General features: G+C 32.8%; 2 protein-coding genes across 3 annotated transcripts in view; one reads left to right on the top strand and one right to left on the bottom strand.

The window, feature by feature from the left end:
• The window catches only part of LOC130896269 (somatostatin receptor type 2-like), a 216,293-nt gene that overhangs the window by 81,120 nt on the left and 109,522 nt on the right, over positions 1-25,651 (bottom strand). For both annotated transcript variants that reach the window (XM_057804250.1, XM_057804247.1), the window contains exon 2: positions 10,923-10,980. The gene's annotated coding sequence lies outside the window, so the exon portion shown is untranslated. The remainder of the gene's footprint in view (positions 1-10,922; positions 10,981-25,651) is intronic.
• On the top strand, positions 1,164-7,690 carry LOC130896274 (chemokine XC receptor 1-like). The gene is made up of 2 exons (XM_057804259.1): positions 1,164-1,288; positions 5,990-7,690. Exon 2 carries the CDS (start codon positions 6,016-6,018, stop codon positions 6,916-6,918), a length of 903 nt encoding a protein of 300 aa, XP_057660242.1. The 5' UTR covers positions 1,164-1,288; positions 5,990-6,015; the 3' UTR covers positions 6,919-7,690.

Genomic DNA, 25,651 nt, shown 5'->3' with positions numbered 1-25,651 from the left:
CGAAACTATTCACGAAAATTGAAATCTTTTTGGAATTTTTTTTTAAATTGTTTATTAATTTAAGTAGAATACAAAAAAAAATATAAGAACTTTATCTGATAATGAGATAATTTTTTGTAAAGGATTATTTTGCAAAACCGTTTTTTTTACGATTTAAAACAGTAAAACTATGAGAAATTTTCATTCCAGCTATTTCTACTTATTTTTTTTATAAATCCGCCGTAAAATGGAACATTTTGAGACCAAGATCATTAAAATCCATCCATTTTTCGATTTTCTAGAGCCAAAAAACCAGGTGACCGTGAAAGTGTATAATTACCTTAATTTTTTTGGGAAGATTTTTATTCTCTTTATCATGACTTTCCGTCTGTCTGAATTTTTCACCCCTATACGATCATTTCCATTGCAATGTAGTATAATAGTTATAGTACGATAAATTCTTATTAATAATTTCAATTTCCTTCTTGTATCGATCGTAGCAGTGACTGTTAAATGTTCCTGTGAAACTCTCTCGTTAATTTTACTCCCATCGTAAATTAATCATGAATTTCAAGTGCAATAATTGTTTATTAACAATTAATTAATAACCGAAAAGACAGTTTTTCTTCTCAAGTGAATAAACAAGTGTTGTGAGCTCCCGCTAACAACGGCCATTATCGTACCTGTACATATTGTACTTAACATTTTTTGAAAATAGTTTTAAATCAAAACAGAAACGTGTAGGTGTTTAATCAATACACGTGTTCTATTATTGTGAAAGGTAAGTCAAATAATAAGCAAACGAATACAATATTAAGTCACAATTTCTCACAAATAAGTATTTTAGGTTCATTTATATATATTCAGCAATGTCAGCAATACTTAAAGGGATCAAAAGACGTAGAGGAATTGACCAACAAGTTCTTTGAGCAGTTATATTAGATTTATTTCTTTCTAGTGATAGTAACCTAGTAATAAATAAAGATAAATTGTACTTTAGTTTGATTCTATGTATTTTTTTTCTTACATGTATTTTAATTGTGAAAAAAAAGTTGTACTAACGAAATTTTAGTTAAAAACCGACTGGGACAACTTGTATTGCAGTCTGATTCATAACGCCTTACAATCGCCATCATATCTTGATCAATTTAATTAAATAATATCCTAAATGGCTCTAATCTTTTCTGGTTATTCATGTAATGCATCTCTATTTCCAGTCATACGTAATTTGCGCTTTAATATAAAGTTGGCCTGTTAAGTGTTTGTTAACAGTTAGTGTTTTAAATTTGGGAGCTTTTACTTAAAAAAGGTAATTATCGTTTAATATTTTTGAAGAAAAACTAACTTTTTGATTGATATGTAGTAAAGCCGAGTCTACACGTATCAAGTAGCTAAAGCAAGTTACTAAAGCCAGAAACTAAAATTTAAGTCCGGTTTTTTAACGAGCGTCTACATTTTGATAAGTATTCCGGTTTAGTTGTTATTTATTATGAATATATAACAATAAATGAATAAAAACACGCTACCAAATCAAATAAAAATAATGTGTAAAATAAATAAATAAATAATATATAAATAATAATAAAAATAAGCAGTGGTGGGAGAAACTAATTGCTGAAGTAAATTAGGTACTTGCGCAAGTACTAAATCAAGTTGTTTTCACCATACAAGTAACTAAATTTAGCTACTTGACACGTGTAAACTCGGCTTAACAGCTATCTTTCAATGCGAACACCACATCAAACTCTTTATTTTCGAATTACCAGAAGTATAAATAAACTATATAGAAAGTTGGTTAGTGGGGGCAATAAAAATTTGTGTATTTCTAAATTTGAAGGATCCTGAACATTGATTTCGTGCTACTTGATTTAGTAATTTGCTTTAGCTACTTGACACGTGTAAACTCGGCTTAACAGCTATCTTTCGATGCGAACACCACATCAAACTCTTTATTTTCGAATTACCAGAAGGATAAATAAACTACATAAAAAGTTGGTTACTGGGGGCAATAAAAATTTGTGTATTTCCAAATTTGAAGGATTCTGAACATTGATTTCGTGCTACTTGATTTAGTAATTTGCTTTAGCTACTTGACACGTGTAAACTCGGCTTAACAGCTATCTTTCGATGCGAACACCACATCAAACTCTTTATTTTCAAATTACCAGAAGTATAAATAAACTATATAAAAAGTTGGTTACTGGGGGCAATAAAAATTTGTGTATTTCTAAATTTGAAGGATCCTGAACATTGATTTCGTGCTACTTGATTTAGTAATTTGCTTTAGCTACTTGACACGTGTAAACTCGGCTTAACAGCTATCTTTCGATGCGGACACCACATCAAACTCTTTATTTTCGAATTACCAGAAGGATAAATAAACTACATAAAAAGTTGGTTACTGGGGGCAATAAAAATTTGTGTATTTCTAAATTTGAAGGATCCTGAACATTGATTTCGTGCTACTTTATTTAGTAATTTGCTTTAGCTACTTGACACGTGTAAACTCGGCTTAACAGCTATCTTTCGATGCGAACACCACATCAAACTCTTTATTTTCAAATTACCAGAAGTATAAATAAACTACATAAAAAGTTGGTTACTGGGGGCAATAAAAATTTGTGTATTTCTAAATTTGAAGGATCCTGAACATTGATTTCGTGCTACTTGATTTAGTAATTTGCTTTAGCTACTTGACACGTGTAAACTCGGCTTAACAGCTATCTTTCGATGCGAACACCACATCAAACTCTTTATTTTCGAATTACCAGAAGGATAAATAAACTACATAAAAAGTTGGTTACTGGGGGCAATAAAAATTTGTGTATTTCCAAATTTGAAGGATTCTGAACATTGATTTCGTGCTACTTGATTTAGTAATTTGCTTTAGCTACTTGACACGTGTAAACTCGGCTTAACAGCTATCTTTCGATGCGAACACCACATCAAACTCTTTATTTTCAAATTACCAGAAGTATAAATAAACTATATAAAAAGTTGGTTACTGGGGGCAATAAAAATTTGTGTATTTCTAAATTTGAAGGATCCTGAACATTGATTTCGTGCTACTTGATTTAGTAATTTGCTTTAGCTACTTGACACGTGTAAACTCGGCTTAACAGCTATCTTTCGATGCGGACACCACATCAAACTCTTTATTTTCGAATTACCAGAAGGATAAATAAACTACATAAAAAGTTGGTTACTGGGGGCAATAAAAATTTGTGTATTTCCAAATTTGAAGGATCCTGAACATTGATTTCGTGCTACTTGATTTAGTAATTTGCTTTAGCTACTTGACACGTGTAAACTCGGCTTAACAGCTATCTTTCGATGCGGACACCACATCAAACTCTTTATTTTCGAATTACCAGAAGGATAAATAAACTACATAAAAAGTTGGTTACTGGGGGCAATAAAAATTTGTGTATTTCTAAATTTGAAGGATCCTGAACATTGATTTCGTGCTACTTTATTTAGTAATTTGCTTTAGCTACTTGACACGTGTAAACTCGGCTTAACAGCTATCTTTCGATGCGAACACCACATCAAACTCTTTATTTTCAAATTACCAGAAGTATAAATAAACTACATAAAAAGTTGGTTACTGGGGGCAATAAAAATTTGTGTATTTCTAAATTTGAAGGATCCTGAACATTGATTTCGTGCTACTTGATTTAGTAATTTGCTTTAGCTACTTGACACGTGTAAACTCGGCTTAACAGCTATCTTTCGATGCGAACACCACATCAAACTCTTTATTTTCGAATTACCAGAAGGATAAATAAACTACATAAAAAGTTGGTTACTGGGGGCAATAAAAATTTGTGTATTTCCAAATTTGAAGGATTCTGAACATTGATTTCGTGCTACTTGATTTAGTAATTTGCTTTAGCTACTTGACACGTGTAAACTCGGCTTAACAGCTATCTTTCGATGCGAACACCACATCAAACTCTTTATTTTCGAATTACCCGAAGGATAAATAAACTATACAAAAAGTTGGTTACTGGGGGCAATAAAAATTTGTGTATTTCCAAATTTGAAGGATCCTGAACATTGATTTCGTGCTACTTGATTTAGTAATTTGCTTTAGCTACTTGACACGTGTAAACTCGGCTTAACAGCTATCTTTCGATGCGAACACCACATCAAACTCTTTATTTTCGAATTACCAGAAGTATAAATAAACTACATAAAAAGTTGGTTACTGGGGGCAATAAAAATTTGTGTATTTCCAAATTTGAAGGATCCTGAACATTGATTTCGTGCTACTTGATTTAGTAATTTGCTTTAGCTACTTGACACGTGTAAACTCGGCTTAACAGCTATCTTTCGATGCGAACACCACATCAAACTCTTTATTTTCAAATTACCAGAAGTATAAATAAACTATACAAAAAGTTGGTTACTGGGGGCAATAAAAATTTGTGTATTTCTAAAATTGAAGGATCCTGAACATTGATTTCGTGCTACTTGATTTAGTAATTTGCTTTAGCTACTTGACACGTGTAAACTCGGCTTAACAGCTATCTTTCGATGCGAACACCACATCAAACTCTTTATTTTCAAATTACCAGAAGTATAAATAAACTATACAAAAAGTTGGTTACTGGGGGCAATAAAAATTTGTGTATTTCTAAAATTGAAGGATCCTGAACATTGATTTCGTGCTACTTGATTTAGTAATTTGCTTTAGCTACTTGACACGTGTAAACTCGGCTTAACAGCTATCTTTCGATGCGGACACCACATCAAACTCTTTATTTTCAAATTACCAGAAGTATAAATAAACTACATAAAAAGTTGGTTACTGGGGGCAATAAAAATTTGTGTATTTCTAAATTTGAAGGATCCTGAACATTGATTTCGAGCTACTTGATTTAGTAATTTGCTTTAGCTACTTGACACGTGTAAACTCGGCTTAACAGCTATCTTTCGATGCGAACACCACATCAAACTCTTTATTTTCAAATTACCAGAAGTATAAATAAACTATACAAAAAGTTGGTTACTGGGGGCAATAAAAATTTGTGTATTTCTAAAATTGAAGGATCCTGAACATTGATTTCGTGCTACTTGATTTAGTAATTTGCCTTAGCTACTTGACACGTGTAAACTCGGCTTAACAGCTATCTTTCGATGCGAACACCACATCAAACTCTTTATTTTCAAATTACCAGAAGTATAAATAAACTATATAAAAAGTTGGTTACTGGGGGCAATAAAAATTTGTGTATTTCTAAATTTGAAGGATCCTGAACATTGATTTCGTGCTACTTGATTTAGTAATTCGCTTTAGCTACTTGACACGTGTAAACTCGGCTTAACAGCTATCTTTCGATGCGAACACCACATCAAACTCTTTATTTTCAAATTACCAGAAGTATAAATAAACTATACAAAAAGTTGGTTACTGGGGGCAATAAAATTTGTATTTCGTCGCTTATCAGCAACAAAAAACTCGATTGGTGGAAATCAGCCGCAGTTGTATATAGATACATCGGTAACAACAACTTAGAACGAAGAAAAAAATTGTAACTAACATGTTGACATGTATTTACAATATTAAAAGTACAACCACGAGAAAAAGTACTACTTATAATACAAATGTTAAAGAAACTATTTCAATATCTGTAGTAGTACTTATAATTATCATGTTGACAAAACTTTTCTGTTCATTGGTAGCTGTAAATAATATACTATTACCAAACGGGAGAAAAAATAATTCAGTCCATATTAAATTTCATCATGGAACGACCGGTTTTGATTCTATTAGTAATTATTTTCAAATACGCTGTATTCTAACAATTTAACTAGGAAATTACTATGACTGGGGCCCAGTCGCACACTTTCTGATGGCGCCGGTCATAATTTAATCTAGAAGAAACGATGATTGGCTCTATCTAATGTATATTTCTGAGAATATTGGGAAGGATTCTTTCCTCTCCGATATTTAATCCATCGAAGTATTATTTCGCGTTATAACCTAAACAAATATTTGTTACAGGTACGAATCCAATTCGAAACCAGAATATGGATTGGGATTTCAACACTACCAACGAGACCTTCGACACAGAAGTCATTCACTTCGTTCAATATCCTCTATCGACTCGAATTTTAGGAGGTTTTGTGTCTCTATTCTCCACCACGTCAAACTTAATAATAATTTTGACGATATGCAAATTTCCCAAGCTGCATTCGAGGATTTATTGGTACATAGTGAATTGGTGTATCTGCAATGTTTTCATCACCGCTTCTATGCCTTATATATACAATATATTCGATTTTGAGACATTAGTAATTGATAAAAAACTGTTCTGTATATGGCAGGAAAACAGTTTTAATTTTTTAACCGGAAATCAGTTTTTTGTAGCTGTTATAATATTGGATTGGTATATTAACACTTTCGCTAATCAAAGATCGTGTTCGTTACGATGTAGAAACAATTATAAAACTATAATTTTAGCTGTTTGGATATTTTTAATGATTCTTATATTGATCACAACTTTTTTGTGTATATTCGATAACAGTTCCCCCTTGTCCGTTTTGTGTTACGGATTCAGTTATTTGGGAATATTTTTTCTTTTCTGTATAATTTCTTTGTTGAGATGCTTCAAATTGAAGAGATCTAGTATAGTCGTTGAGAAATCTAAATTGGAATTTAGATTAGCTTTTTCTTACTTCATATCCTGGTTATTCACAACTTTATATTTGTTTAATATTAAAGCTTTTCATAAATATTTTTCTCCTACAACGAATTATATGATTCTGGAATTAACCACGCTATTGGGATTAAGTCACGCCATAGTTTTGTTAATTATTTTGTATGTATTAGATAGAAGTTTTAGAATTTGCGTTAGGACGATGTTTAATTTGCCCATTGGCGATTCCGACATTGAGTTTAAAGTGAAACAAGATCTTTTAGATATTTTATAGACCTGTGTATAAACTCGTAGCCATAAATAACGCACCGCCCTTTATTTCAATATCAAAACCTGAAATGTTAGTCCTTAGGATTTGTTTTTTTGTATCAAAATGTATCAGCAAATAAATGTTTTTGTGGTTTTTATGAATTTTCTGGAAAATTCAATCTACGTGATTGAAAACATTCTTCGCGAAATTTGAGTTGCAAGATGGATGATAGTTTTAAGAAATAAACGTTTGTTTACTATTAATTTCTGGCAATTTCTGTAGTATCAAAATTCATGACTTCTCCCGTTTATCTGAATAATAAATAAGAAAATAGAAAGAAAAATTTACCCACGTGGAAATAGTTATAGTTAAATATGTAATTTACAGATTTTTTTGTACGGTTTTTAAGAAAAATGTAATTTTAAAGCAAAAACTATAAATAAAAATACAATTTCTTGCACAAATCTAAACGAAATATAGTTAATCACAACACATAGTTGTCTTCTTTCTTATTAAAATATCATATGTCAATCATATGTCAATCATATGTCAATCATATGCCAATCATAAGTCAATCATATGCCAATCATAAGTCAATCATATGTCAATCATGAGTAGACAGTTATAGCAGTACTCTTAATGTATATATACCTAATCTTATGATAGAGAAGTAAGTTTTTGATTTTTTATAAAAACAGTTTCTCTCGTTGTTTGGAAGAATTCTATGAAATTTGTAATAGCTGTGATTAAGATTTGTTGTTTGTGTGAAATAAAATTAGAGAGCTCTTTTGATTCATTTTGCATTTCAACGTAATTCAATCAATAAAATAAGATGGTAAATATGAACATAACCTCATTTTCCGTACTACTTTCATAGTATGGAAAGTTCAAACACTGAATGAATGAATTTTTTATAGTGTAACAATTATAGTTAACATGTGAGGAACAGAAACAAAAACAAACCTTTGAATAGAGAACAAACTTGAAGAAATAATCATCATTTCGGTAGGAATTTTTTGTGTACGTCTCAATTTCATATTATCAACGCCTTCGTTATATTCGACTGAATCTTGCGAACCGAAATCAAAAGAAAAATAAAAAGAATCGGTCTATTATTCGAACCTTTCAACTCTCATTTTTTCTCAACTTTATCAGAGCTTAGTGAAGAGTGAAGAAGTCGATGAGAAAAATCAACGACGGCGTTTTTATTAGAAATTATTTTCTTCGGGGACGTGTTTCAGTATATACTAAATCGATTATTGAATTTTGTCAAACCCGTAAGTCTTAAATATCATCACATATATCTTTATAATGTTATATAAATTTACTTTTAGTATACGGGGTCTGGTTATTAAATAACGAGACTGCGCGTCTAGAGGGCGCCCTCTTGTGCCAAACACCCAAATTTCTCGATAAATTGAAAAAAACTACGACTGGGTGCCATAAATTGTTGCAAGAGGCATACGGGGACAATTCTCTATCTCGTGCGCGTGTTTTTGAGTGGTGTAACCGCTTTAGTGATGGCCGAGAGAGAAAATCAAAATTCAAAGCAATGACGACTGATTATATTCCAGATGGTCAGACTGTTAACCAGACTTACGATTCGTCAGTTTTGGCAACAGTGCAAGAACGAGTTCGTAAAAACTGTTCGATTTTGAACCAGGAGAACGCATCTGCCCATATCGCGCACTCCAGTGCTCGAACACCCGCCGTACTCACCAGATTTGGCACTCTCCGATTTTTTTTGGTTCCGAAGATTAAATCTGCTTTGAAAGGGACCCGATTTAAGTCGATGGAAGCGGTAAAGGCTTTCACAAAAGAAGACTTCCAGCACTGCTTCATTTATATTGAAGTTTTCCTGACGATTCCCGAAAGCTTCGATTTATAGTTAAATGAAAAGTTTCTTTTTTCAAAATTTGCTGCAATCCCCAATATACTAGTTCTTGTTCTAACTAGTCTGCAAAGACTTTCCGTCTTGGTATACAACTCCCATTATTCGTCTCTGAAAATTATTTAGAAATTTATTATTATATAAAAGAGAAAACAACTACTTTCCTGGCTAATGTCTGGACGAATATTGAATACTGAAGAGCATGATGTCGAGCATGTTTTTGTCGAGATCAACATTTCCAATGGATGACATCGACAAAAAAGGAAAATCTGACTGATTGTTTAAGGTAGGACAAGATCCATAGGTTTCTCAAGGCTTTGTTATAACTATTAACTTCGATATTAAATTCGATTGTTTTTTTTTCGACCTCCGATCGCTCCGTGCAGACTCTTGCATTACACACTTATCATTAGGGAAAGAAAATGAACGATTAAAAATGCCAGCGACATGAAAGGGTGGTAATTAGGAATCGGACAATGTCGTTGTGCTCTTTGAACCCTAGTTTACAATAAATTTTAATATATTGGTCGCACTTTGTATAACACCTATAATTTATTTAATATCATAGTCCACTACGGTAGATTTTACGTAATTAATGGTTCGTAATTGGGAGTCTGCTAGGGAATATTCAACTACTTGAGCCAAATAGCAGCAGTTCCGATTAGAGACTGAGTTAGAGAACGAGAGGTTGTTACGCCGTTCTGATGAGACGCAAAAAACATCAACATAGTTATTTTAATAACGGCGCACCACTAGAAACGACAAAATTCTTTATTTTCTTTTCAATTTCTTGGTATCTTTTACTCATTTAATATTATTCTTTCTGTTTCCATTATGATTGGATCCTCAGGTTCCATTGTTAACTCAGTAAAGCATCACTTTTACCTTGAATAACTAGAAATGATTATATCCTCCAGCTTTTAAAATAATTAAATCGGATCCACTACTTTCCTGATTAAAATCTTTTCTAGAATGCTCGTTATGATATTCCATTCAATAGGAACTTTTTACATCAGATTTGCCGATGCGATAAATTTTATTACATCTTCATTCTTTCCTTGCATTCTTTCACATTCCAACGACGCGTAATTTCAAGAACTTATTGTGAGCTGCACATTTTTTATTTGAACGTTAAAATTCTCGGTATTACAAATTTGGAATTTGAAAATTTCGCTCGAATAGTAGATTTGGGGGGACGTTCTCTATCATTTTTCATGTATAACCTATAGTTTTTCAGGAATTTTGAAAAAATGGGGAAATTTTTAAAAATTTCGAAAATGATTTTTGGAGTTTAAGCATATTTTTTTTGAAAATTATGCACCCTAAATCGTTCAAACTTTCTAAAATTGAGATTTTTTTTTACAAAAACAATTTAAATCGATATAACTTTCTGGGTTTTTATCCTAAAGAGTTCTACCAGCCCTCATTCTAAAGCTTTTTAAAAGTACTTTAAGAAAATTCATATGCATTTTTCTCGGAAAGTTGACCGTTTTTCCGTTACTCGACGTTGAATTTTAGAAAATTTTCGTTTGATAAAAATATTCAATCTTCAATAAATCCTAACTCGGTTTGTATTAAGCATAAAGAAAATTGAATACAAACAAAATTTTTGTTTTGTTATAAGCTTTAGTTTTGTTTATTACACTTTTTTTGATAAAATCAAAAGTATTTGAGTTATTCATGAAAAATCGATTAAAACGTGGTTTTTTTCAAGAAAAATTCCAAACGCGCATAACTAAAAAACTATTGATTTTTCAAAAAAAATGCTAAGATCATTTCTTACGTAAAATTTATTCCTCTATCAATTTTCGTGATTATTTTCAACAAAAAAATTTCACCCCCTAGTTGGGGTGTAACTCGCCCCAAGGGCAAAATCACACATCGGCGTATGGTAGATTTTGCTTTTTGAGGTATTCCCCAAATGCTGTTAAAATTTTATTGAAATCGATGCTGGTGTATGGGAATCAGAGGTAAAAACCTTGGTAGCCGGGACTAATAAATTAGGGCTATCAAAGTGCCATGGAAAAACTATTTTCCACAATCTCAATGGAGATACAATTAATATAATTTCCGGTATTAGTTTGGAGTGACATAGTATGCCACCGATTTTACGTGGAATGAATGGAATTTCACTTACTTTGTGTAGTCGAATAACCGTAAGCGACTGTTTACTTAAATTACAAATTCCACGCCATCTGCAAAGAAACATAAAATATTAGAAGGACATATAAATAGATAGATACAAAGATCGTGGTGTTTCGAGTTTGGGAATACGACACATCCTCGAAATAAAGTTTTTAAATATGCCTAATGGTTCATATGAAACAATTAAATGAAAAAGTATCTAGATGAACACAATGTTTTATTTGAAATATGACTCGCTGTATGATACAAAATAGACCGTCTCGTTCCTCTCAGTTTCCTTTACGTCGATTTTATAACCGACTCCAACGATAAAGTTTCCATTTCCTTCCACAACTTTTCTCTCGATTCGAGGATAACGTCTCCGCTTTTAAGGACCGCATCTAGGATATGAGTTGAAATGTCTGTGAGGACTAATTAGAATAATACCTAGATCATTATTGTCTGGAAAAGACTAGCTCGTTAATGTTAAACCTACATAAAGATAAATGGATGCATTTTTGTAGAAAGGGCACTCTAAATTTACAGGATAACCAGGTTGATGTTCTTGTAGTGGCACTTTTGAGGGAAGTGGTTGTGTAGGAACTAGGTCATGGTAGATAATGCACCAAATGGATGTAGAATGTTAGTTATAACAACAGCAATATTATGAGAAGGTGAAAAACTTTTATAAATATACAGGGTGTCTCGTATAAAAACAGTTGCGTATAGGGGAGACCCCGCTCGCCGAACCTCGATAAATATGATCACTTTCTTTGCGGGGCGTTGAATAAAGTCTATTTTTTCCTCTCCAGATAAACGCAATATAATAAAAAATCATCATCACCATGTGAATAAATTGCAAATGGTCATATTTGATGTATAAATCTATACCCAGAAAGTTCCAACCTCTCAGAATAGATAGTTACTTAGTTACCCTAACAGTCTCGTGCAGTGTACTACGAGGATCATTTTTTTTTCAATCTCCGATCGCTCCGTGCAGACGCGCAACTCTCGCACTACACACTCCGCCATTGTTGACATTCAGGCGTCAGTCGGCGTTGTGGCACAGCCACGTAAACATTATTGATGCCAAGTGTGAGTTGTGAAGTGTGATTCGTTTTCTACAGGCTGAAGATCGTAGTGCTGAAGAAATCCATCGAAGAATGAGTCGTGTGTATGGGGAAAACTTCATGATTGATGGTGTTGTGCGTATGGCCGTAATAACGTGCATGATGAAGGGGTCCAAGGACGCGAATCTGTCGTTTCAGATGACCTGGTTCAACGAGTTGACAAAATGGTTTGTCTCCGGAATTTCCAAAAGTTTCAAGGTCTATTCGTTGGCGGCAACTTTCTTTGAAGAGGGTTTTGAAAAGCTTGTCCACAGACATGACAAATGTCTCAATGCCTTCGGTGATTATGTCGAAAAGTAACCCTAAGTGTACTAATCTTTTGGTAATTAAAATTATTGTTTTATATGAACTTGTCTTTTATTTATAGCCTATCGGAGGTTGATAAAAAAACGTCCCTCGAAAATTTGGTATTTTTAAGTTGAACGGCTGCAAAGAAATGAATTTTTTTTTTAATTTTGTGCCATACTTTGAGGCCCTATAACCTCTCAGGAATACAACTTGGTATACGAAGAAAACAGTCATTTTTTCTTGGACACTTAACTAACAATATTCTCAACTTTACAAGAAGAGGGAAGAAGCATAAAAAAGAAACACTCTTTGGTTACTTATCTGATGTTCCTTTTCAACCACTTTTTTACACACAGGGTGGTATAGAACATAACTTTTTTGAGGTTAGATTCATCAATCAAAAGGGAACTTGAGTTAAGTTCAAAATTCTATATGATGTAGAAATATTTTGATTTTGAAATATGAATGAAATAATAACTGAAGATAGAATTAAATATCTCAATTCAGCAACTTGCTTTTTAAAAACAATTTATTTAGCAAATTGACGATTTAATAATTTAAAGTTACAAGTGATTACACTAATCTGACTGGCGTACTAGACATAATTGAAGACAATACCTTAATGGGGTTGAAGTTGACTCTATAAAGCAGACAGAAATACTAAACACAGACAATTTATGGTAACATGGTAACGATAACTTAATGAGGTTAGAGTTCATAATGATAAATAAGTAATTGAAAACCCGTTGTAAAAAGGGTTGTTTTTGTTTACTTAACTATAGTATAAAATAATGATGAAGTTGATAAAAACAAAAAATCACACAAACAAGATTAAAATAGTGACTAACATAACGAATATTCTTTTTTCTAAGGAATCCATTAATCTTCTAAACGGTTGGGGACTAACTATGTGATATAGTTGTTCCTTTTTATCCATTTATTCCATTTTTTATACAGGGTGTTTCGAAAAAAGTGATCGTTTCTCAAGTATAGGTAAAAAACTAAAAAATAATTGAGTTTCCTTCCACAAACTTCAAATAAAGGCAGTTGATGAAAAAAAAGTTTATACATTTTTGGTTTTGGAAGCTGATAAATCCCATGAATTTGTTTTTATATCTCTCATAGAGGGCGCTGACATTTTTGCATTAAGATGGCCCTCGTCCGTGCCCTGAATCCAATAATAATTTGGATTCAGGTCAATTAAACGTCTGACAACTGCTTTTGGACTTGTCTGCAACGATAAGGCCGTTCTTTAGATATCCTCGAAGGACTTGAGGAAGACCTATTTGCTTGTCTTGCCACATTTCTTGCGCTGTTGCATCTTGATCAACTGATTTAAAATAATATCTTCCCGGTTCCCGGCTTATTTGATTTCACATTCACAGGCTTCACTATGGTGATTATATAGTTAGTCTTCGCCATATATTTGACGTCATCCATCATAACAAAAAGACAATAGATATCACGTTTTGTTATATGTATAAAAGTATATTTCGAGTTGCAATAGGTTCGATTCTTTTCTGGTATGAACATTATCACAATTTTTTAAAACTTATCTATTCCAGGGAAAACTAACCTCAAACAACCATAACGATCATGTCATTACTTGTTTCAACTCTTCCCTGGAAGTATACAACTCACATTACAAGCGTGTAATGTAAGTAGTAGATAGCATGCAGATTACTCTAAAATGTAGGATCATATTAGGAGGTTTTCCTCATTTCAATGAGTAATTGAGAGAAAGTATGAATTTGATTATAAAATTATTACAATATTTTAAATTTGTCATTATTTATTGATGTGATTTGTGGAATACAATGAAAATCCAATTGGTAATAGGGTTTTTAACCTATAAAACCCAGAGGAATATACAAATTACTGTTTTTTAAGGAATTACTAAAAGTACAGTTTATTTTAACTGCATTGAAAGAGAAAATCAAGCAATTGGTTTGAGTTGCTGAAACACAGAACGTAAAGATCCTCGAAAGTGACAGACAATTTAGATCAGAATCAATGTTCTAAGCCTAAGAATTAACTGAAATTTGATTAATAAGCTAGATCTGAGTCCTTAACACGTATCTAATAAAACGTGTCCAAAATGTGAGTCTACAATTTTTTTTTTTATTATAGAGTCGATTTTACTAAAATTTCCAGCTTGTCAATTTAGTTTTATAAGATATTATCAAGCTTCTCACGTGTTCCGAACGACATGTTATTCAAAAGCAGAAAATTTAGTGTTATGACGGTGAGACACGAAAAATTGTCGATCCTATAGCAGTTGTGAAGATAGGTGTAAAAGGAAAGGAGAATAATTTTCAATAAATGCGACTACATTATCTTTGGAAATAACAGGGGATTCGATGTTATTGCCACTAGTGATAAAAGGGAACAAGTCCTAGAGAAAGTTTTTTATTTCTGAAATCTAATAAAGACAATATTATTATTAAGCTCACTTTAATTTTTTGAAATTTTTACATATCAGTTTTACATTCCAGTAGGAATAGTAACCGCTCAATCAAAAGAGTTCTATGACACATTTTTTCTTTCATTGCATGTTTTGGGTTTTTCGCGCTATTTTACTCCATTTTTTCCTTTTTTTTTTCTAATTTCCGCGTTCTTAAGGATTATATATTGTCCGTCATATATCAAATTTATACACACACTATTTGATTTTTTGCTATTTGATATTAGCTCACAATTAGAGACAATATAGAGCCTTTTAAGTCTCAATTATACTGCACATTTCTGGGACAATTTGGAAATTAGATTTTTAGTTTGGTAAATGGAAACGAAAAATTTTTTGTTGCCACTTGAAATCCGTGGCACTAGACTAGAGCTTACTCAGCCTGTTGGTGATTCCACCACTGCTATCCAGCGATGGCTAGACGGCGTTTTTCCATTTATTAAGCACAATCTTTGTGTCTTCATCTTAGGGCTCGTCAGATAATATAGGCTGTCCCAATTGGGTTTATGCTATTGCCATTTTGACGAAAAGTTCTTCAAGGTTCTGTATAGAATTCTTTATAGTTGTTTTAAACCTTAAAATTATCTGCACTTCCATTTAGCGTCTCTAGATTTCATAATTTATGGTATGGTATGGTATTTTTGTTTTACCTGCGTCTTCCAAATTATTGTAATCTGTTTTTTTTCCGACATAACCTCTTCATTTCTGGAAAATATTCGACCCATGAGACATTTTTTCAAGTATAGGAACAGAAATTAAGCTGAAGGGTGCTAAATCTGGCCAATATAGTGCTTGAGTAACCAATTTTGGTCCTGTGTGAGCTGGTGCACGGTTTTTGCCTCTTTTTTGGAACCGTTTCTCTTTTTTCACTCGATTGCTTTGATTGTTCTTTTATTTGGGTGTGAAGTAATGGACCCACCCAAGAAGCAGTATCACCCAGAGTAGAATCTAGTTCAACTTTTATATTGATTGGACTAATGCCTTCGAAATCAATGACATGTTTACAAATTCTTTGAACACGTTCACTATTGATAACAACTACTAAACAACGTGGTGTCTTCAAGCTTAAAACTGTGTTCTTTCTGATACTAATGCTGACTTCATTATTGTGGCTACTAATCTTCTTTCTCATGTAGTTAGTTGTAGTTCCTTGTTGATTTCTCCGACATATTGCAGATACATCTCTTTGTTTTAATTTATTCTTCTTTCCCTGTTCTGTTTTTCTTCTTCCTACATCAATGTTTGATTTTTTTTACTTTTTCTGTTATTACTTCGTTTATATATTTCTCTGTTTCCGCCTTGTTCATTGGTATATTATTTTCTTTCCTTTTAAAATCGTTGTTTTTCATCAGCTCTGTTTTCCGGTATGTAAATCTAAATTTCTTCCATTTTCCATTGTGTCTCTTCCAGATGCATAATTTAGATTTCGTTATAAATATTTTTACTATCACTTTAGTACTTTGAGCTCTATAATAAAACAGATTCTGTCACTCAACAATATAGTGATACAAAGTTGAATTATCTTCAATACTTCATCCACTTAGCACGTTGAAACGTTTCTATTTATTGGTATTTTCAAATATTTAATCAAACTCGTGTCCAATGCCGCAGGGAAATCTCATATATAATCAATCTATCACGTAGTAAAAAGGACTTTCGGTACAGAAAACTGTTTCACCGATTCATCCTTTAGTCGATATATTGAATCAGTTTCCGTGTAAATTGTTTTTAATAAAAGTTTCGAGTTCATTAAATATTGATAAATTACGAATGTACATAGAGAGAGATTTGATTTTTTAAAAATGTCAGTTGCAATAGATTTGCAATCGGAATGAATATAAAAACTACTTCCACTAAATCGTAAATGAATCATTTTACAAAAATGTATAGAGCGATTCGTATGTTCTATGTCATATGTCAACATTGAACGATGTTTATTCGTTTCTTTGACAGCCGCGGTGTCAAATCAATCAAGTATTCCATCTCGCTTTGAAAAAGGGTCAAAATAGTCCACATATAAATTATATGCGTCGTATCTATCGCCACAAGCCCTTCTTTCTTTTCCACTATATCATAACGTTGTAAAAAAAACGCATTTTTAATAAATTGAGTACATTCAGACAACTGTCATGAGAATGCTGTAGGAAATCTTATTTTCTACTGTTGGCAGCGCTGGTAGCATACGTTTTGTTATGTATAACGAATATAAATGATTGTGAATTGAACGACAACAGTTATGGAAACTGTACGCTACACGATATTGGTGCTGCTGGGTTAAAATAAAAAATAGTGTGCCGTATATTAAGACGAGGGTTGTTCGAGATATTTTTCTCCATAATCATTGTTATTTTTCCGCATAGTCGTCTTCTCTGCGATGATTCAACGTTTTTAAGCAATGCTAAAATAATAAAAAATGACACCTACTCCTTCAAGTTTCCGGATGATCAGGTAATATGTGTAAAAGACAGGGATAACTTAGAATACATGGCATGCAAACTAAACAAAGAATACGGAAAATGGAGAGTGTGGATGAACAGTCAGTAATCAATCACCCCTTCACCTACGCCTGCATGTTTTTGTGTCTCTACTAGATTTATGTTACGTTATTCAAATGATTCCGATTTCGTGTTGTTTGGCCAACAAATCAGTGACAATCATGCTGGAATTTTATATCCATAAATTAGGTCAAAACGGCAAATTAGTACTTCTTATTGACTGTTAGAGGACACACTAGTACTTGAACTAACAAAGAAAACATATTTTTTTCAACGTAATCTCCTTTCAGCTTTATACACTTTCCCCAGCAATGTTCAATAAGTTCGATACACTTTTTATAATAAGAATCGTCAAGCTCCTTAGAATAGGCATGAAATTTGAGAACAGAAAATAGTCCAAGCGGACTAAATCTGGCGATTAGGGTGCATTGTTTTAATTTTTCTTTTGTTTGGGATGTTTTTGTGAACAAACGCGGCACCCATCTTGCGCACAGCTTTCTCAAGTCCAAAGTTTCAGTTTCGTACTTTTTTAAATGTCTACTAGATCTGATAGCTCGAGCACTTTGAGTCGACGATCATCCAGTACCGCTTTGTGAGTTTTCTTCAACATTTCTGGAGTCGTTACTTCATTTGGTTGACCACTTAAACTTTGCTACCCCTACATTTTTTTCCATGCTTACAAACTTGAATCATACGCTGTATAGATTGGGAATTGCTATATCTAGGTAAGGCCAGGTACTTCTGGGATTATCCTTGTTTAGAACAATGAGGTTACTAACATTTTTTACTATTTTGCTGTTCAATAATACCCACTATAAATTAATCTCCCAAATCATATTATGATTGATATATCTCTTTATTCAAGTATTATTTTCAACAAAACAATCAGTTTTGATGCTGATTAATTATTTAGAATCGCAATAAAATTAGTTTATAATTTATTAATGTAACGGTATCAAATTTATGGCTATGAACATATTTTATTACACAATTTCAAAACATGTAGATCAAATAGAGTAAATCATAATTTATTTTAATGAACCTAATTATACGACAAATATCATCTAGCGATTTGATTGCACTATAAATGCACCTGAGTTAATATTTTATAAAATAAACACGTTTCTGCTACGAAATAATCAAAATAATTAGTAATTATATGCGAATTATTCTGTGTATGTTTACGAGGAGCGTTTTTTTTTCAACCTCCGATTGCTCCGTGCAGACGCGAAACTCTCGCACTACACACTCCGCCATTCAGGCGTCAGTCGGCGTTGTGCCACATCCACGTAAACATTATTGATGCTTCCGTCAAGTGTGATTCGTTTTCTATAGGCTGAAGGCCGTAGTTACACAGAAATACATCGTGAAATGAGTCGTGTGTATGGGAAAAACTTCATGACTGATGGTGTAGAAAGTTTTATCTCAAAAAAGACATACAATGTAGAACTATAATAAATATCTTTGACAAAGAATGGACAGTTGATATAGAAATAAAAGGTAAAATAGAAAGAAATAACTAAATTACTAAATGGAATATTATGGGACAAACTAGTTGGAAGCGTTTAGAAAAACAAATAAAAGTAGCGAAAACATAGTGATTGGTGTCACGTACATTTTCTGAAATATCTCCCCAAAAACTAATCTTAAAGTTATAGCAAAAACTGCTATAAATCTCTTTCTAATTATATAAAGCTTATGCATAACAACTTAAACTTAACGAAAGTTTATACAAGTGTGGATGAAACAGGATCTTTCCGGAAATCCTTGTTAATAAATTGAGTCCCTTCATTTTCCTTCCGTCTTTCGAATGGAACAGAAGATAAACGTTCCGAAGCCAAGGGACGGCGACCTAAGTAGGAAGAAAACAATTAAAGACGTCTCACTTGGATTTTATCTAGATCGTGTTTGTCGCATAAAAATATAACGATTGAATTTTTTGTTTTAACAACAAGTATTCACAATATGTATTTAGGATATTTAAATATTGGTTTGTACTATAATAGTACCAACTGGTCATTGCTTTGGACGTTTAAGACGCCATCCATGAGTCCAGAGGTCGATCTGGTCCATTGATTTCTTATTAGTTTTTTATTTATTCGAAAGCTCTGAAATATATTAGAGTTAGTACACTTTGGTGCTAAATGTCGCCACAATCCCACAACGAAAACTATTAATTATAGTTTTTTGTAAGAATTAGTGAAGAAGATTTTCTCAAATTGTTGGATTATTATATGGTGTAAGTTTCTGTCCATATAATCAATGTCTTCTTTCTCTTTAGCCAGCGAATATATTCATATATATATTTTCAAAACGACATAAATTTGAATCTAAATAAGCAAATCAGTATATTTCAACCGCAACACGCGTATTCCACTAGTCAAAACGATTCAGCGCAATTTCCTCTCCAATAAATATTCAGCGAAACCAAATAGGCCATTTTTTTGTCGAGTCTAAATCAACTTGTCAAACCACATTTCTGTTTTTATTTCTCATATTCTACACATAAACGACAAGCTCTGACATCGAATGCCTGTATATATCACGAGGCTTATAATCCTTGTCTTTTCCATAAATATTTCAAATTTCTATCATCCGGCCGAATACGCCTCGAAATTATAATGATGAATTACGACTCCGGTGTTAATGGAAGTAGGAATAACCGTAATACACTGGTAGATTAAATTTACAACGGAATTTTGTGGTATACTTTGGTGAATCCCCACCTGATTGTTGCCAAAACTTTTAACATCTCAAATTCATAAATGTTTATTGAAAATTTTTGTACAATAGAGGCGTATGGGGCATCATCTTTGCATATTCGTCGCAATCCACTGATATTTCCGCCAGGTGGTGATTTTTTCGAGTTTGGTAACACTATGTCAAATCTTAGGAATATTGGCAGCCTCCACGGAAAAATCCGTGACTCTAATTTCAACCATAGAGACACGGACATTTTTCAAAAAATGACCCGAATGAAGCTTTATCCGCGTCTTTAATTTCAGCCGTGGATATTACAATAATAAGCTTTAACTCACGGATAAATACTGTCCACAAATGAATGATGTCCACAAATGAATACTGTCCACGCATAAATACCTCCCACAGATGAAATCTGACACATTATATGCCATATCTAACCCCAATATATTTTTTTATGTTAGGTTAGGTTAAATTAGGTTAAGTTGGTTTAGTTTCAACAACCAAATTAAAATACTTGGGCATATATCTGGATCACCAAGGTCTCTAAGAGCCACACGTAAAAAATGCCTGCGATAAAGCAGACGAGAGATCTGGAAGATTAAGCAGGCTAATACCAAACATAGGAGGCCCTAGCAGCAACAAAAGGGAAGTGTTTTATGGTGTGACTGAATCCATTTTACTATAAGGAGCCCTAGTATGGTGTAAAGGAATGCAGGTGGCAATGTAAAGATCAATGATCATCAGATCTCAGAGAAGGGCCTTGCTAAGAGTAGCCGGTGTACAGTTTCGGCCGAAGCAGTCCAGGTGATTACCGGAGTACCGCCAATCGATCTGTTGGCCGAAGAACGTGAAACCTTGCATGAAATGGGAGCGACCACGTACCAAGAATAGAAGGATCAAAGGTGTTGATCCCTTCAACAAAAGAATGGGTGAAATGTAGACATAGACTAAACTATTGGTTTACACAATTTCTAATAGGGCATTCATATCTGCAAAGAATAGGGAAAAGGGATGGTAATAGATGTAATGAATACAAGGATCTTCTATTCTAAAAGATTCCATCAGAAGAGACTTTATCTGGACATAGATATTGGACATACTCTTACAGAAGTAGATGTTATCAGAACCATGGTGGAGAGCAAGGAAAAGTCCAGAAAGATTCTTCAATTTATAACGGACATTGTTAGAATTGAAGAGGAGAGGGCAGGGGGAAATTACCAACAGTGTATCTGACGATAACTAGAAATAGTTACCAAGGACACTGTCTGGGAATGGGGTAGAATGTCTAGCCGTAAGTCGAGTCCCACACTGTATAGTGGAGGCAAATAGCTTCGGGCATTTGGATCCACTACACGTGCGTAAATTCACTTCAACCGCCTCACAAAAAATGTTAGTTTCTAAGAGTAAAGCTAGACCACTGAGGTGGTGGTGATTGTGGATCATATGGTAAGACTTAGAGACACGGAGAAAACCTTCATTCTGATCCGTTTCTATAAAAATTTCCGGTTGTATAAGGTTAAAATGATGGCCACGAATTTTTCCTTGGAGGGTGGAGATTTCCGTGTGTCTAAGAACCATGGAAGTTTTCGTGGAGGGTGCCAATAGCAACACCATAATGAATATAGTGAACAATGCAGTTGCTGGGGCTGTTTTTTCTTCAATTCGTTGTTAAAATAGCTTCATGTTTTAACATAGTACAGCTTTGAGACCAATTCGCCTCTAGGAGGTTGATACAGACCTCACCTTGTTGAGAAATTAGTGGCCATCATCTTTCCGGTGTTTTTTGTAGCACGTTTGCTAATTTCTCTGTTTCTGGTATGTACTAGTGCATAAATTGCACTTAAATACTGCTCGAAAGTTGTCACATTGTGAATTATTCGTCACGTCATCCTCGGTGCTGAATCTTGTTGAACTAATCGAAGGAGTCATCATACTCTGCAATCGAGTGTTGGTTGGGTCACTTTTATATTGAAATACGAAGTATTACAACCTCAGTTTTAATCACCAGACTTGATTTTGACCTCTAGTTGTTCTAATTTCTTAAAAAATACATGTTTGGTAAAGGATTTGATGTGATAGAAGCCGTGGAAGCGTCTTCCAGATTCTCATTCACTAAATGCAAACGCTGGTGTTGAATAATCGATTATTAGCCTAAACGAGGGTGACAGTAATAATAAAATAATAGAAAGAACACTTTTGTGAACAATACTTATAACAAGTTTTGGTTGTAGTGAGTTGAATAAGCGAATTTTATAATGCTCCTTTCATTATAATTCAAAAACTACTTTTATTAGATTATACAAACTTTGTTCTCGACAGACATCATTGTACCTGATTCAATCGGATGTTATGAAGTTCATATAACAATATAAAACTTTTTAGAGAAGTTATATTAGATTGAGAGCAAGTTTAATAGCTCAATTTCGTGGAGAAGAGACATACTATATATTTAGTGATGTTCGAGTGAAGTTTTCTTCGTGTTAAACTTCGGCTAGACGTCTTATTGGTTACGTTATAGTCAGGGTGAGAATTTGATTGATTTATATATGTATATTAGAGACATCTTAAAGCCATTCTGGCGTCGATAAATTTCAGTGAATCGTTGGGTGAGCCCTTCTCGATTTATATACTTTTTGACAATCGAAATAAATGTGGAAGTTTGTACTCAATCACGAAAAAACTTCTGAACGGTTTTTGTCGAAATTTGTCACGCTGATAGCTTATTACATAAATTGTCGCCTTCCATCTCGAACAAATTTTAGGTTCTATCCCAAGAGAACAGTTCCATAAAACAAATTTATACTAAATTTTGAAAATCTAACTTTGATAGATCCGTGATATTTTTGAAACAGTTTTTTATTTAATTTTGTCGTTTATGATGTGAAATTTCGAATGGGATGAAAACATTATTCCAATCCAAAAAAAGATTTGGATTGTCCAGATTCGCAGGAAAAGCTGGATAGCCATTCAGATTGAACCAAGACTTTCCTTTCCAAGACGTTTTTGTTTCCGAGAGATATTTCTCGAAGAAGCTGGTATCTGCTTTTAAGCCGTGTTTGTTATCCACCATATCGCTCCAAGCGGATGGTACAAAATCGTTCTAGAAAAATCCCTATCGAAACATTGTACCATCTTCATCACTAATTTTCTCATACTTCTTTGACTAATAACCAATATGATGTTGTGAAAAATCATGACTTATATACCCAATATCAAGTTTATGATATCCACAACGAACATTTTCTGACGAATCTTTTGATTTCTAATTTCCATGTCGACCTGGGAGTATTTCATCGAGGATAAGCGCGGATCCAGGATGAGGGATCATGAGTGTTATGACCCCCCTTAAATCCTGATTAATTAACTTGATTTTTTGTTTCAAATTCGATGAGGAATTGAGGTTTAAAGTGAAAATTGCGTAAAATTCATTATGCTGTCAAAAACAACTTAATTAACTTATATTTTGTGGGTAAAAGGCTTAAAATTCCATGTCTTTGGGGAAGGACTTGTACAAGCTCGAGGAGGTTATGATCTTTTATTCTGTAATCTTCATTCTACATTTTTTTCTTATTACAAAGAATGATTTAATAATTTTTGATCAAATTTTTTTAACATTTATATATCGTATACTTTTCCAACTTTATCATCGTCATTATCTATTATTTGAGTTCAACGACAATGGAGATAATCGTATTAATTTCAATATTTGGTCATTTGGTCACACTAGAGATTCCAGTTGTTTACGTTTAGAGCAGCGGATTTCAAGTACTATGTCGCAATTAAGATCGCCAAAAGCAGACATAGAGAACAATTTAAATTTAGAGAATGGACTCAGTACAAATTGCTTAACTTCATCAGTTATGTTAAAGTATTTCAAAGCGTTCTAAGTAGTCAACTTAATTTAGTGTTTCTCAAATAATAATTAAAACACAATATTTGTCGAATAAAATTAATTTTGGAAAATACAGTGAGCAGCATATTTGAAGCACATTATTATTTCTATCGCTTATTTTATGCAATACAAAAATTTTGTTTGAAATAATCAATCAAACTTCTAGCTCCGTTTTATCACATATATTTTTTTCTTTTACAAAATATGCGTTAATTTTGCGACTCAGTGTAGTTGGAACTTGCAGTTGAACTCTGGAGCGTTCGTGGGTGGTGTCCGATACTCAGCCTGGCTAAAAAATAGCAAATTACTTGCTTTTCTTCAGAAAAAGGCGCAGTTTGTCGGATATGAAACACGTACGAGCTTTTCATTTTACATTGATTCCTCCTGGTTACGAAAAGAGATAAAAAAAAAATTATACGAAAGGTGCATGGAAAAGACTAAATATTTTGATATCAATATTGTAAAATCAAAAATATTGAATTCTTCACCCAACTTTGCGATTTAATCTCTGTATACTGAATGATGGTCGCCATTTTTATACACCATTTTTAAATATATAATTCAAAATACCGTAGGGAACTAAATTAGTTGTTAAAACTAAGAAAAATTTGTATTTCGAAATTCTCTTGTAAATTAATGTCGAATACAAAGTTAAATAACATGGAAATATGTCAAAAAACACGTGATATAACAAAATTCTGATACCTCCAATGATAATTAGTCTCAGAAAGCTTCAAATATGTGTTTGAGACTGATTTGAGGGATTGAAACCTTCCGTCTTGACTGAACGATCTATGTATGTGTTCAGAAAGTTTTCAAACTAAGAAATATATGTCATAGTTGTTAAAACTAAGAAAAATTTGTATTTCGAAATTCTCTTGTAAATTAATGTCGAATACAAAGTTAAATAACATGGAAATATGTCAAAAAACACGTGATATAACAAAATTCTGATACCTCCAATGATAATTAGTCTCAGAAAGCTTCAAATATGTGTTTGAGACTGATTTGAGGGATTGAAACCTTCCGTCTTGACTGAACGATCTATGTATGTGTTCAGAAAGTTTTCAAACTAAGAAATATATGTCATAGTTGTTAAAACTAAGAAAAATTTGTATTTCGAAATTCTCTTGTAAATTAATGTCGAATACAAAGTTAAATAACATGGAAATATGTCAAAAAACACGTGATATAACAAAATTCTGATACCTCCAATGATAATTAGTCTCAGAAAACTTCAAATATGTGTTTGAGAGCGATTTGATGGGATTGTATCCTTCCATCTTGACTGAACGATCTATGTATGTATTCAGAAAGTTTTCAAACTAAGAAAAATATGTCATAGTTGTTAAAACTGAGAAAAATTTGGATTTTGAAATTCTCTTGTAAATTAATGTCGAATACAAAGTTAAAGAACATGGAAATATGTCAAAAAACACGTGATATAACAAAATTCTGATACCTCCAATGATAATTAGTCTCAGAAAGCTTCAAATATGTGTTTGAGAGCGATTTGATGGATTGAAACCTTCCATCTTGACTGAACGATCTATGTGTGTGTTCAGAAACTTTTCAAACTAAGAAAAATATGTCATAGTTGTTAAAACTAAGAAAAATTTGTATTTCGAAATTCTCTTGTAAATTAATGTCGAATACAAAGTTAAATAACATGGAAATATTTCAAAAATCACGTGATATAACAAAATTCTGATACCTCCAATGATAATTAGTCTCAGAAAACTTCAAATATGTGTTTGAGAGCGATTTGAT

Source organism: Diorhabda carinulata, chromosome 7 (genome assembly GCF_026250575.1).
Source record: "Diorhabda carinulata isolate Delta chromosome 7, icDioCari1.1, whole genome shotgun sequence".
Lineage (NCBI taxonomy): Eukaryota > Metazoa > Arthropoda > Insecta > Coleoptera > Chrysomelidae > Diorhabda > Diorhabda carinulata.
The sequence above is the reverse complement of the archived record's forward strand: the minus strand, read 5'-3'. Positions and strand labels throughout refer to the sequence as shown.

Coding starts and splice junctions, on each gene's coding strand:
- LOC130896274 (XM_057804259.1), top strand. CDS start 6,016: ATGGATTGGGATTTCAACACTACCAACGAGACCTTCGACACAGAAGTC.